The sequence below is a fragment of the Rousettus aegyptiacus genome, unplaced genomic scaffold (genome assembly GCF_014176215.1).
Source record: "Rousettus aegyptiacus isolate mRouAeg1 unplaced genomic scaffold, mRouAeg1.p scaffold_m13_p_5, whole genome shotgun sequence".
Classification (NCBI taxonomy): domain Eukaryota; kingdom Metazoa; phylum Chordata; class Mammalia; order Chiroptera; family Pteropodidae; genus Rousettus; species Rousettus aegyptiacus.
The window spans coordinates 22,015,897-22,030,241 of NW_023416308.1; the positions used below are offsets into that span (position 1 = coordinate 22,015,897).

The 14,345-nt window shown below is 49.6% G+C and overlaps 1 protein-coding gene and 1 pseudogene across 8 annotated transcripts in view; both read left to right on the forward strand.

The window, feature by feature from the left end:
- ACACB (acetyl-CoA carboxylase beta) overlaps positions 1-12,847 on the forward strand; it is a 104,263-nt gene extending 91,416 nt beyond the window's left edge. For 7 of the 8 annotated variants that reach the window (XM_036220361.1, XM_036220358.1, XM_036220360.1 and 4 more), the window contains 11 exons: positions 610-753; positions 1,368-1,488; positions 2,975-3,071; positions 4,858-4,954; positions 5,489-5,624; positions 6,677-6,854; positions 8,243-8,355; positions 9,278-9,432; positions 10,032-10,202; positions 10,315-10,451; positions 11,158-12,847. In XM_036220361.1, the coding sequence (XP_036076254.1) occupies positions 610-753; positions 1,368-1,488; positions 2,975-3,071; positions 4,858-4,954; positions 5,489-5,624; positions 6,677-6,854; positions 8,243-8,355; positions 9,278-9,432; positions 10,032-10,202; positions 10,315-10,451; positions 11,158-11,284 (1,476 nt within the window). In that variant the 3' untranslated portion in view covers positions 11,285-12,847. The other variant, XM_036220364.1, reaches the window with a different exon arrangement.
- LOC118603535 lies at positions 4,501-4,619 on the forward strand (annotated as a pseudogene).
- Positions 12,848-14,345: the final 1,498 nt, after the last annotated feature.

Sequence of the window (14,345 nt, forward strand, 5' to 3'; positions counted from 1 at the left end):
ACAGATGAAGCTTCACTCGCTCGCCTGTCGCCTACCTCCTGCTGGGTGGCCAGGTTCCTAACAAGCCACAGACCGGTACTGGTCCGTGGCCTGGGGATTGGGGACCCCTGCTTTACATGACTCATAGTAAATATGTAGTTTAGTGTTCTACTTTTTTCATTCTATGAAACATTTTCCACATTGCTATAAGGCCTCTATAATAATATAATGTTGGCTAAAATCCCACTGAGAGTCTCAAAGTCCAGCCCTGAACTGGCAGCATCAGCATCCTCTGGGAACTTGTTAGAAATACAGATTCTCAGGCCCCGCCCCAGACCTGCTGACTCAGAAACACTAGGTAGAGTTTTGCTTTTGAGATGGCCAAAGTAATCAGCTGGATCACCGATTCTCTAAATCGGGCTGCATGTTGGAATTTTCTGGAAATTAAAAATACTACCAAAGATTCTCATATCATGAGTCTGGGTACAGCATGGGCCTCCAGATTTTTGAAAGCTCCCAGGTGATTCTAACGTGTAACCAGGGTTGAAGACCACTGAGGGAGATGACTTCCAGGTAGATGCAAGGGCACCCAGCCAGACAGCACTTGCTAACCATGCCGTGTCAAAGCAGGTCCTAGGCAGAGAGGTTTACACATCCAACAACCAGCTGGGTGGCGTGCAGATCATGTATTACAATGGCATCTCCCACGTCATCGTGCCGGACGACTTCGAGGGCGTTTATACCATCCTGGAGTGGCTGTCCTATATGCCGAAGGTGCAGTATCCTCGCCCCCCGCCCCCTGCAGCTTAGAGCCGGGAAGACTCTTAGCAGGTTCGCTTGCGGGGTGGTGTGGGAACACGGGGAGCGAGGAGCGCTGCCGAGGTAGCCAGGTGAAGTTTTCTTGGCTTCTCCCTTCTCCCCGCTCTGACACCAGCCCTGTACAAGCTGTTTTTTGCTTAAAAAAAAAAAAAAAAAATTAACATAGGGATGATATCCGTTGGTCCTTTAGGAAGGGATGGCATTGCCTCTCGTCAAAAGAGGTAGCATTGGATGATAGAGAATCCTCAAATTTTGCAGTTGGCCAAATTGATTTCTGGCTTTCTCCTCAGTAGCAGTGTGACTTTGGGACAGTCTCTTAATCTCTCTGAGCCTCAGTTTCTTCATCTGTGAAATGGGATTAACAGTATCCCCTACCTCAGGGTGTTATCCTGATGATTAAGCTAAGTGCTGTTTGGAGCCCAGCACTTGGTAGGTCCTCGCCAAATGCTACTCAGAATTGCGGTGATTTAGGTAGTTAGGGTTGGGCTTCTGCTGCACAACCAGGCTTAATCCCAGGCTTTGTTGATAAGCAAGGGAGACTAAGTTGGAGACCTGGTTTTCTTTCCTAGGATAATCACAGTCCGGTCCCTATCATCACACCCACTGACCCCATTGACAGAGAAATCGAATTCCTGCCATCCAGAGCTTCCTATGATCCTCGGTGGATGCTTGCAGGAAGGCCTCACCCAAGTAAGTCCTCATGTGTTTTCCTGAGACCGGGGCCTCAGGTTTCTTTTCTGGGCCTGGGGTGATGTAGAAGCATTGATATCTGGTCAGATATCCCAGGGGTGCACCTGAGGTCAAATGCAGAGAGAGCGGAGGAGTTGAGCTTTTACTTTGTGCTTTTCCTGAGCTATTGACCAAGTGATGGAAACAGCCTCTGGTTTTTGGAGCTGATGGATAGAGGTCAGGTGCAGTGGAGATTGTGCCTTCCTTCCCCAAACTGCCCTGTGGTTACATAAGTGAAAAAATCCAGGGCTGACACATCAGTTTCAAAGATTACTCCTCTCTCTCTCCTTTTCTCCTTCCCTCTTTCTCTATTTTGTTGAACCTGCACAAGGGTGCTCTCTATGAGTTTACCCAGGACAGACAAGTTAGCATCTTTTCCACACACATGTGTATGGACACATGCACACACGTGTTAACACATATACTCACACACACACATTCTCTCTCCAGAAGGGGTAGATTTGTCCCCTGGAGGTATGTGATTACATTCTGAGCAACCAAAACAGAACAGGAAAGCTGAGCTACCCTGTTTGTTACCATCATCCTGAGTCTAGAATTTCACATGCTGTGCCACCTTTAGAAGTTAGTCTGCTCATCCTGCTGCGTGGTGCAGGAGAGGTGCCCGTTGGGAGTGTGCCGGACTCTGCTGGCAAAAGCCCCTTGGCTTGCTCCCCTCTCATTGCTTTTGGCCTTTCACACTTGTGAGAATGGAGGAAGCTAGCTGGCTTGGTAAAAAAAATGTCTGACTTCTGACAGTTTCACCATCTAGTCAGGCCAGTCCTCAGGCCGACATTGAAGTTGGGCAGCGTTGTTCCAGGTACCCAGCTTTCGACATCTGCAACCTCACCTGCAACCCGAGACTCCCCTTGTTGCCTGGCTGCTCTTGTACAAACTGCAGTCAGGTACACCACGGTGTAGGTTTAAGTCACATTTCCTTTCTAGGGGGACCTGCAGCTGACATCATTACACCTTCTCTCTCTCCCCGCTTCTCCCTCCCTCCATCTTCGCCCCCCTCTGGCATATTGAAGATTTTCTTCCCTGTTAAGTGGAAAGTTAAATGGTTATTAACTTGCAGCCAACAGGTCAGGGATAAGTTTTTCATGACAGGCGGTCCATTCCTGAATCTCCACCCTCCGAAGGGGTCCATCACTCTGTGATTAGGATCTCCATGTTTTTGGCATTGACGGAAATTGATGTGGTTGGATATTCTATATGAACTGAATTCCTGACTTGGTGTATTTTTTGCAGCCCTGAGTTTTTTTGTTGGTTGGTTGGTTTGTTTGGCAGGGGTTGGGATCTTCCTGGTTTTCTAGGGAAAAAGGTATCAGGGCTGTCAGGTGAAGACCTTTCTATTCTTAGATGGTGGAGCAGCCTGCTCCACCAGGTGGACTCTGGGGGCCCGCATCCACCCTGCCCCTCAGCCCGGGCTTCTGCCTTCTGCCCACAGTTCTAAAGGGATCCTGGCAGAGTGGATTCTTCGACCAGGACAGTTTCAGAGAAATCCTGGCACCCTGGGCCCAGACTGTGGTGACGGGACGAGCAAGGTAACCCTGAGGGCGGGGTAGATTGCATACACCTGACCTCACTGGATACTGGGACACTTTCTTCCTGGCCCCAGGATTTTCTGAAGGAAAGACTGACTTGGTGGATGGTTTTCTGGATGATAAACTTCTTCATAAAGTCTAGATTTGTCTGTGGCCTTAGAAGGCATCTCAGCCAACTTCTTGCTGGAGGCCGGGACCCTTGTTCCTAGTGTCTGCCCCCGGGACAGGGCTCTCTAGCCACAGGGGACTTGGGCCCCTTTGAGAATCAGAAGGCAGCCCTTAGTGCTCTCATCAGAAAACTACATAGACATTCAAAACTGTGAATTTCATTTCCGGAGGCCCATGGGCAGGAACCCTGTTGTATACCATAGATCGTGGAAGGCTTAACTGCTGAAATGCCTTCCTCAGCAGTGTAGCCACCATTTTTCGGTGCACCTCTGGTGACCCAAAAGTTCCTCCTTTTATGGAGCCCAAGGGGCATCCTCATAATGTACCACTCAGATTCCTGGCACCCAGTAGTTACTGCACGTCTAGGCTCTGGAGTCAGACTCAGGGTCAAGCCCCTGCTCTGTCATTTGCCCTCTCTGGGCCTTCACATCCTCATCTATAAAACGGGGATGATGATTCTACCCCCAGAGGATTGTGGTGATAATTTAGGAGTAATACACGTTAAGTACTTAAAATTCCATACATGTTCCGTAAGTGGTAATGGCTGCTATTACTGTCGTGATTATTATTATTATCTACCTCCTGGGCAATAAACATTATAACCCTAAGCCTATAGTATTGGCACTAGTTCATAAGGATTTCATTAAATTTTTTTTTTTTTTAATCTGACATTAAATCTACTCCTTCCGCATGGAAACCCTTCCTTTATTCCAAGACTGCCCTCTCCCGCACCTGCCTTGTAGGGTTGTTAGATGAGTAAATGAGAGTAATCCAGGGATGCACACGGCATGGCAGTGGCCAGCAGCCACCGGTGACAGTTACAGATGTCATGGCATCGCCTGAGCTGAAGCTCCTTCGGGCTCAGCATCACTCAGTCCTTTCCAGATGCAACTTGGTGTCTAGACCTGTGCCTTCCAATATAGTAGCCGCCGGCCACATGTGACAATTCAAATTTAAATGAATTACAATGAAAGAGGTTGACAACCATTCCTCAGTTGTACTCATCACATTTCAAGTGCTCAGTAGCCACATGGAGCTTGTGGCTATTGTACTGGACAGAGCAGATAGAGAACGTGGTCATCATCACAGAAAGGTATAGTGAACAGTGCAGCTTCAAACCTTGCACTGACCTGATCCTACCCACCCCCCAGAATGGCTGTGGCCCCAATAAGGGGGCCACAACAGGACCTTTTCAGCTGGCCAGCTCATGTAGCTTATTGCTTTGGGCTCCTGCTTTGCCTTCTAATAAAACATCCTGCCAGTCTACAGCCATGTCACCCTGAACGTGCCCGATCTTACCTGATCTCAGAAGCCAAGCTGGGTCGGGCCTGGTTAGTACTTGGATGGGAGACCACCTAGGAAGACCAGATGCTGTAGGCTTTAAATGAATGAATGAATGAATGAATGAATGAGTAAATAAGTAAATAAATAAATAAAATAAAATAAAATACCCTGCCAGAGTGACAGCAGTGCAGGCCTCTGCATGCCCTCATTCCAGTCATGAGTGCCTGCTCCCAGAACATCCATAGAATGTCAGTGAAGCCTGGGTGGACCCATCTGCTTTTAAATCTACATGGAGGTGGTGCCCAGCTGTGCTCACCTGCGCTCTGCCTTGCAGGCTTGGGGGGATCCCTGTTGGAGTAATTGCTGTGGAGACACGGACAGTGGAGGTGGCGGTGCCCGCGGACCCTGCCAACCTAGATTCTGAGGCCAAGGTGAGGGGGTCGGGGAGCTCGGGCTGCTATTTCAACTGGCTCAGCAACAGGAGTGGGTCCTGGTGGTTGCATATCTGCCTTTCCAGCTCAGAGGAGTCACAGCCCAGAATCAGGACTCGGTGCCATTTCTCCGGCACACTCTCTGCAGGCAGCAGTGTTCCACGCCATCTTCCTTCTTCCGCAGAGGATGACGGAAGGTCCCTAAGAATTCCTCCCGCCTCTTGCTTCCAAAAATCCCTGCTTTTTCTAGGTTGGGCCATACCATATACTGGAAGGAGCTCAGAAGCCAGAGGGTGGGTCCTAGGACCCAACTTAGTGTGGCCTTGACAAATAGTTTGGCACCGCTCTGAGTCTATAAATGGGGCAACAGGAACCCTTCTGCACTGCAGTGTGAGGCTCCAGCGGGATCCTTAGACATCAGCTTTGGGCCTTCCCTGGCTCCGGTGTTGATGCCAACGCCAGTTGCCTGCCCATCCCATGTCCAGAGGTTATCCTTGCATACAAGAGTCTCATCCAGCTGACTCTGTGTTCCAGATAATCCAGCAGGCAGGCCAGGTGTGGTTCCCAGACTCAGCCTACAAAACAGCCCAGGTCATCAAGGATTTCAACCGGGAGAAGTTACCCCTGATGATCTTCGCTAACTGGAGGGGTTTCTCTGGTGGCATGAAAGGTAAGGTGGCCTCCCCCGTGGGTGCTCTGAAGCCACAAGGTCAGCACCCAGGACAGCCCCCTCGGGGTAGTGATGCTGTTTTTCTGTGTATGGTCCCACGGTCATCTTAGTCGTCACCCTACACAACCCTGTGGATAGAAGCAGTTCAGGTAACGTCAGCCCATTTTACAGATGAACTGAGGATTCCCAGTGTGACTTGTTGTAGGTCTCAAGTGACAGGGCAGGGAGGGGCGACCTCAGAATCTGCTGAATGACCTGGGCGGTCACCTTCCTGCTTAGGGTAAGATGAGGAGAAGGTGTGTCTGCCCTGCCTTCCTCCAGGGGCTACTGTGAGCCTCAGTGACCTGACAGTCGTGTGAGTGCTTTTTAAGTCCTCAAGCATGTTTTGAGATACAGTGGCTCTCAGTGGAATGTTGAAGAAAGAGCTGGCCTGAGAGGTGGGCAGACTTGCTCTGTGATTCCTTGCTAGCTAGTTAACCTCTCTGAGCTTCAATTTCCCTCCTCTGTGAAGGGGGTAAGAATAAGGCCAACTTCACAGGGCCAAAGAAAGGATTTGATGAGCCAGTCTCTGGTACATGGCATTAGCTCTTGGTGTGATTATGGTTGATTTTATTATTACATTATTATTACAAGTCAGCTGCTTGGCACTTAGTAGAAAATAAGGGCCTTTTCTCTGTGGGCAGGACAAAAGGCACTCCATGATTCTGTGCTAGAAACGATGGGACAGGACGGTGGGAAGGGTCAGAGATGAAAAGAATCTTCGAGATTGGTTACTCTCTATGCCTCTCTTTACAGATGGGAACACCAAGGCCCAGGAAAGGAGAGTAACTTGTCCAAGGTCACATAGACACTTAGCTGCCTCTTGGTAAAACATATGGTAAAGCCATTAATGTCAGGGCTGGCTCCTGAATCTCAGCCCAGTGTTCTTCCTATGGCACTATGAAGCCTCCCCACTGAACACGTTCTCCCAGGACAGCAAAGACTGTGGGCTTTGCATGTGGACAGTGTTGAGGCCTGAAGTTGCCTCACTACACAGTTGCTTTGCTTTTCAGACATGTATGACCAGGTGCTGAAGTTTGGAGCCTATATCGTGGATGGCCTGAGGCAATACAAACAGCCCATTCTCATCTACATCCCACCCTATGCTGAGCTCAGAGGAGGCTCCTGGGTGGTCTTGGACTCCACCATCAACCCTCTGTGCATAGAAATGTACGCGGACAAAGAAAGCAGGTGGGTGTGTCGCCCTCAACCGGCTTAGCCTTTTCTTATTCTCACTGCCATTCCTCAGGCTCCATCACCTTTGAGCCCCTGGCTGTGGGTCACGGGGATGTTCTGAGTTTCTGAAGGACAGGGAGCCTTCAGTTTTACCAATCTGAAACTAGCATCCAGTAGAGCCAGTGGCTGAAGAATGGAGGTGGTAGAAGAATTGTCTTTTACTTTCATAACTTATACTCACTCGCTGCCCAAGGAAGTTTGCAGTCAAATAAGGAAAGACCCAAAACAGCTGAGCTTCTTGGCAGCCAAGATGAAAAGGGAAATGTGACCAGTCATCTAGTTCACATTAGACTCTTGAGTCTTTCCCAAAACTCTGAGTTTCTATAGGGGCTGTATTGTATCCATTTTATGTAACCCAATACCTAGCATAGTGCCTGACTCCTAGTGGGTGGTTGGGAAATACTGGCCAAACGACTGACTGGATGAATACTCCCTTGAGAGGATATCCATTCTTTGGGGAGAGAAACCTTCTTGGTACTTTTTTTGTAGGTGGAATTTGTCCCAGAAACTTCTACAGAAAGGATGACAATAATATTTGCAAAATATTGTTTGAGTGCCTTCAAAGTGAAGACACTGTACTACATGCTGTGTAGGACATAAAGGCCTCAAGAGTAATTCTTTCCAAAATATAGACACCCCATTCCTATGTCTACTTCTTTGTTCATTCATCAATTCAGTGAAAATTTATTGAGTACCTACTGTATACCAGGCATTATGTTAGGCAAATGAGCCAAACCTGCCCTGCCTTCAGTGCACCTAGGCTCTCGTGGGGGTTGCTGAAGTCGGCCCTTCAGGAAGACTCAGGACATGAGCAGCCTCGAATGGGGTCATAAATAACTTTTTATTCAGGCCACCAGGAATCTCAGAGCTATATAAAGTATTCCTCAGTTTTTCCAAGCTATCAGAAGACAGGGGGGCAGCGGGATGAGTGAGGGGGTTGGAAATGGGACCACACTGGACTCCGCATTGTGCCTTTGTGAGCGTTAAGGAGAGCAGAAACAGCACCGCAGTGCTAGGCGAGCAGAAGTCAGGACGGTCAGAAAGGGCTGTGGCCGCAGAGCAGGAGGCTGTGCTGTTCTGGAAGTGGTCGCACACCCTTGAAGCTCCAAGGGCCTTCTCAAGTTTTGAAAACTTTATTTTAAAAAGTGGTTCAGTCCTTCATTGTATGGATATAGAAAGATGACCAGAGAGGAGAAATGACCTGCCCAAGGTCATAGAGTCTGTGACCAAGCCAAGAACTAACACCAGTTTCCTGGTTCTCTACCTCCACCCCCGTGTCTCTGGCTGGCTGTTACTTACTGGTGGACCCCTCATGCACCTCCACCCCCCTCTTCTTTTTTCAGGGGGGGTATTCTGGAGCCAGAGGGAACAGTGGAGATTAAGTTCCGAAAGAAAGATCTGATAAAGGCCATGAGAAGGATCGACCCAACTTACAAGAAGCTTGTGGAACAGCTAGGTGAGAGGGTCCAAAATGCATCACCCCTCAGATCGAGAGGCCCAGACCACTCCATTGTTTGAGGTTTCTAATATTTAAATTTAAAGTAAAGATATACCAAAACACAGCTACAAAAATTGAGGTATTTTAAATGTGCACACATGGCAAATCAGTCCCTTTAACGTTAAAAGACATACACAATGCCTTAGTAAATTTTTTTCTCCTCACACATAAAATATAATCATTGCAGTATTTTGGGCCAATGAAGAAGCATCAGAATTGCGGTAGCAAAATGTCTCTTTAGAATTTCCAGTTAGACATGAAGTATTTTACCATTTTGTTTGAGCGATAGCTTTGTTTCACTGGTAGCCTTGGATCTATTTCTCTTTGAAAGTAAATATTAGGTGGCAGTGTCTTTATAACTGTGTTGTTTGCAAGATTTATTACTCTGTGTATGTGTGCATAATTTCTTTGATTTGGCATCATAGTAATGCTGATATTATAGAATGAGTTGGGAAATGTTCCCTCCTATTTCCCGAGTTTGTATTAACATTATATCTTTAAATCTTTGAATTCATCTTTTTTATGTACAGGGCTAACTGGGTTATCTCTTTCCTCTTGGATGAGCTTTGGTAGTTTCTCTTTCAAGGAATTTGTCTATTTCATCAAAGTTGTTAAGTTGCCATAGAATTGCTTATAATATTCCCTTATTATATTTTATAATAGGTATTAGAAATAGTAACTGACAGTATCCTACAAGCAAGCACAGTGGGTCCAATAAAAGGGGGCATTTTAAAGTTGCATGTTGAATGCCGTCTCAAGTGCATGTATTTCTGAGACTGCATGAGCAGCTTGATTTGAGGAGTGCTGTCGGAGTTAAAGTTCAGAGCTCTCTTGGGGCAAGGCCTGTCCTGCAAACTCTGGTTTGTGCGCTTGCCCACAGGTAGGTCCGAGCTCTCCAGCAAGGACCGCAAGGACCTGGAGAGCCAGCTGAAGGCCCGTGAGGACCTGCTGCTTCCCATGTACCACCAGGTGGCGGTGCAGTTCGCCGACCTCCACGATACGCCCGGCAGGATGCTGGAGAAAGGCGTCATCTCTGTAAGAGCCGGCAGCTTCATGGCTGCGTGCGAATGGCCCATCCTAAGGTCACCTGGTTTCCAGCGCATGGAAGAGACTTGGGTTCAAACGCTGCATATTAGAATCACCCGGGGTGCTTTAAATAAATCCCAGTACTCAAATGGCTCTCCAGACCAGTGAAATCAGAATATCTAAGATGGGAGCCAGGAATCAGTATATATTTTTTCAAATCCCCAAGAAATTCTAGTAGTCTGCAAAATTTGGGAAAACCATCAGTCTGACTCATGTGTGTGTCTCTAACCGCTGGGCCAGATTTCCATTGTTTCTGCCTTGCATTAGCACCCACTCCCAAGAGGACATGTCATAGTCGCCTCCTATCCCTGTGTCCCATGCTCCTCCTTAGCCACCCTGAGCTCGTCGTGCCTCTGCTAAGCCAGTCAAGAGTCCCGGAGAAGTACTGGCTCTGCCACTTCCCTAGAAAGTGCCTTTACCTCCCCACGCTGGGAATGATCACAGAGCTGCACCCTGCACAGGGCACAGCTCCAGGCAGCGTACTGCCTCACCATCCCCCCCACCCCCTCCCCCCTTTCCGGAGACTCAGGCCTGGGGCTTGTCCGCAGGACATTCTGGAATGGAAGACTGCAAGATCCTTCCTGTACTGGCGCCTGCGCCGCCTCCTGCTGGAGGATCAGGTCAAGCAGGAGATCCTGCAGATCAGCAGCGAGCTGAGCCACGTGCACATCCAGTCCATGCTGCGCCGCTGGTTCGTGGAGACAGAAGGGGCCGTCAAGGTGGGCCTGGGCCGGAGATAGGGCAGGAGAGTGGGTGGGTGTCATGGGGGGCCAGGGGTGGGCCTGCCCAGTAGCAGGGTTCCTCTCTGAGGTGCCTCTGCCTCCTCCCCAGGCCTACCTGTGGGACAACAACCAGATGGTGGTGCAGTGGCTGGAGCAGCACTGGCAGGTGGAGGATGGCCTGCACTCCACCATCCGAGAAAACATCAAGTATCTGAAGCGAGACTCTGCCCTTAAGACCATCCGAGGGTGAGTGGCTGCCCCACCCTGTCCCTTGGACTTAGCAGCAAGCACCCAAGCCACGCACGATTCACCTCCAGCCACCTGACCTCAGAGCGGCCACTCAAATCCACTATACTGCAGGGTCCCAGGCCTCAGGCTGGGGTCTACAGCCCCCCAGAAAGAGGCCAAAGCTTCCCCATATCCACTGTCTCAGCACAGAACCTCGGGGATGCTACGTGGAGGGTATGCAGTGACTTCAATTCATGATCCTTGTTGGAATATGTAAGGTGACTTGTCCAAGGTCACAGCTAGAACATGTTTGCTTAGAGAACCCATATTCTGAACTCATAGGCCTTAGGTTGCTGGCTCCATTTGGTATCAGACTTTCTGGAGGATTTGCTCCTCCTTCCCCCATGGGGTCCCCTGGGAAGAAGGCAGTAGATCATGTGGGACCCTTTTGAGGCATGAAGCTGAAGTTTGGGGGACATGTCATGTTTCAGGTCACATAGCTAGTGACCAACAGGGTCCATCGTTGTTCCTCGGATCATATTTTCTCCTGCTCCATGGAACTGTTGTCCCCATGGTGACCACAGCAGGAAGAGATTCAGGAGTTCCAGGTTGTTGCCCACCCAGGAACGTGACATGGCCCTGCACAGGGATTCTTGGGGCCACCTTAAGGCCCACTGAACTATGTGGGAGCAGTGACCCCAATCTCTCTCTCCCATCCCTGCAGCCTGGTCCAGGAAAATCCTGAGGTGGCCCTGGACTGCATGATGCACATGGGCCAGCACATCAGCCCGGCCGAGCGGGCCCAAGTCGCTCACCTCCTGTCCACCATGGACAGCCCGGCCTCCACCTGACCCCTGCTCACCCGGCCACTTGCAGGACCATGGGCAAGACAAACCACACTGACCTGCTGACCGTAAACCCTCACCAAGACCTTGAGGGTTTACTTTTTTAAAAAAATTCCTGGGAATTTCTGCAGGGCTGCTGACTCCCAACTCATTCCTATCTCAATAAACAGCTCAGGAGTGCCTCCTTCCAAGCAGAAAGAGCCTTTTCTCCATCATCGGGAAGTTTGTTTTCTCCTCTTAAGACATTTTTGCTGCATCACTGAATTGAATTGAGCCCAAACACCCCAGTTTCCTTTTCCTTCCCAGTGCCTGGCCTGGCATGCAGGATCCAGGTGTTCTTTTCAACCTGTTTTATATCAGATCATGGAACCATTTATTTTTTTTACACTGAGACCAGCTCTTGATGTAAGCATCTTCTGTTTCAGCAGAATAAAGCGGCCAACGAAAGAAATAGAGACAAGATGAGGAAAAGAAACCTGGTTTTGTAATGATAATATCTGGAGGCTGTCAAGTCACCCAGGAAAGAATATGAATGATTTTTTATAAGGGTAATAAAATGGTATTTTATTCTCCAAGTGGCCCCTAGTGAATCGCTAGGAATGCCCCATTGGCAGGCCATGCTTAGCACTCGTCAGCAAAGATTCTCTTTTTGAGAGAAGGAAAGCAAATGATTTGGCCTTAAGTTCCAGCACATTGGAGATCTCTTCTGCGAGACTCATAGCCCTCTCTCTCCTGCGAGACTCATAGCCCTCTGCCTGCCCCTTCCCTCTGAGGACAATAAGGACTAACCCCTCCCGCACTATAGGATTGGCCACCCTTCCTGGCGTGCACCCTCCTGGCCTGCTGAGAGACAGAAGAGGAGGGCAAGCCCTCCCTAAACCCACAGCCTAGCCTACTGATGAGTCTCACTGCTGTGACTGCCACTACCCCTTGGAGGGTGTGTTCAAGTCACCATCACTCTCTTACCTGTTGCCTTGATGTACATGGCTGGATCTGGCTTCAAGGGCAGAGCCATTAGTTTCTAAGGACTGGCCCACAAGGACCACACCGATTTGCTCAGGGAGGCCTTTTCAACACTGCCATCAACACCCAGCCCTAAAGGCTGTATGGCATCAGGGCCTGCCATCCTCCTGGCCCTGCCCATCGTCCCTGGGTGCCAGTGATAGGAGGAGCTGGCCACCCACCGCTGTGGTGATGGGCAGTTGTCTGAGGACACCCAATGTTAACGTGTGGCCAATTTGGAGGACGGTGAGGAGGCCAAAAAGGTTGCCTAGGGAAGCCCCTACAAGCTGGATGCTTGAGAAAATAGTCTGGCCATTAGGCAGTGACAGCCCTGGCAAGTGAAAGTGGCGTGGGGGCTGCGAGGGGTGGGAGAAAGACAGATTATCTGTTGTCCCATCCTGAGGCCAGTGGAGGGAAATCCAGGCTGCCGTGGGGACAATGTTTTCCGGGTATGGAAGGCCCCCTTGGTTCTAGAGGGAAAGACCAGTCGATGACTAGCTGCTACCCAGGAATGGCGGGCAGAAAAACCTACCAGGAGATGTGTGGAATAAATTATTTTTAAAGGAATTACTTTGGCCTTGACTTATTATCTAAACTAGAAAGGGCAGGCCATCTCCCTGGGCGAGTCCCTTGCAGCTCACCATCCTGCCACAGCTGAGATCTGCAGCAAGCCCCCAGCTTAGGAGGACTTAGCTCGGATAGGAGTTCGTATCCCGAAGGCCACAGGTGGAGTATTTAGTCTTTTCAGCTTGATCACAAACATGGACACAAGTGACCGGCTGCAGGGTCTGAGTTCAGACTCTTGGCAATCAGCTGAGAGGGATCAGACTACCGAGTGTGGACAGAGGCCTTGGTCAGCAACTCAGATCCAAACTGAATGCTCAGGGTGATGGCTACTGGCTACTGCCCTGGCCTCGTCTCACATAATCCTCATGAGCCTCTGAGCTGTACTCTATCCTCATTTTCATAGACAGGAAAACCCCAGCTTAGAGATGAACAGACTTGTCCAAGGTCACACAGCTGGCAAGAGGTGGGGCCAAGGACCCGGGTTAACCCAGACCCAATCTGGCTATGCCTTGCCATATATCCTGACCCTTTGTGAGGGTTATTCTGAAACATGGGAACACAACCTAGACCAGTCTCCACTCCTCCCTCCCTCTCTCCTTCCCTGGCTAATCCAGCCAATGTTGTCATCCAGGTCCCTCATCAAAAATCTCACACTTCTTGTGCCGGTCCTCACGTCAGGGGCTGGGGTGGACGCCTGCTCTGCCCACTTTCCCTAAAGTCTCCCCCTCCCTGAATCAGCAGATTCCAGAGCTCCCTAAGCCACCCAGGTGAGCCCCATGTCCTTGCACATCTGACTTGTCCACATCATGAATGTGAGCTGCTCCCGAACTTGGTGCTTGCCCCGCCACCCACCCCGCAACACTGCTAGAGCCTTCCCATCCTCTTTTTCTTTGTTCTCCACTTAATTACCTTCCTCAGCTCCAAAATCACTTGGCCTTTTCTTCCAGGGTCAGCTTTTCCTGACACTATGAAAAATTTCCAAACACAAAAAAGTTGAATTATTTACTGGAAGCTGACATCTGGGGTCCCCAGCAGGTAGCAATTGCAAGTGGTTAACCATAAGGGGACTTCGAGGGTCAAGACTAGTCAAAACAGTGTAAAAGTCCACAAGTACCCTCAGGTTTGTTGTATTTTAATGTTCTGTTTCTTTCAGAGACATCCACCTTTCAGAGTCACTGCGATAGAAATGCAATAGAGAAGGAAACTAGGATCACCAAAGCAGACCACAGAAAGGCTCCATAAATGACCCCCATGCAGAGGACAGGCTTCTGTGTATCCACCCAAGGAGCATGGGCAAACCTACCCTCAGGCTGACGCCCTGAGCCACGCCAAGGCTCTCTGCCAGTAGTTTATGCCCCATAACACATCTGCTCAGCAGCCAGAAGATCTTCCCAACATGTCCCCTCCTTGCTCCGAGTGCCCCCAGGACAAAGTTCTCCACCCTCCCCATTCCAGGAGGCCTAAAGCCAATGCCAGCCCTACTTTCCTGCCACTGAGT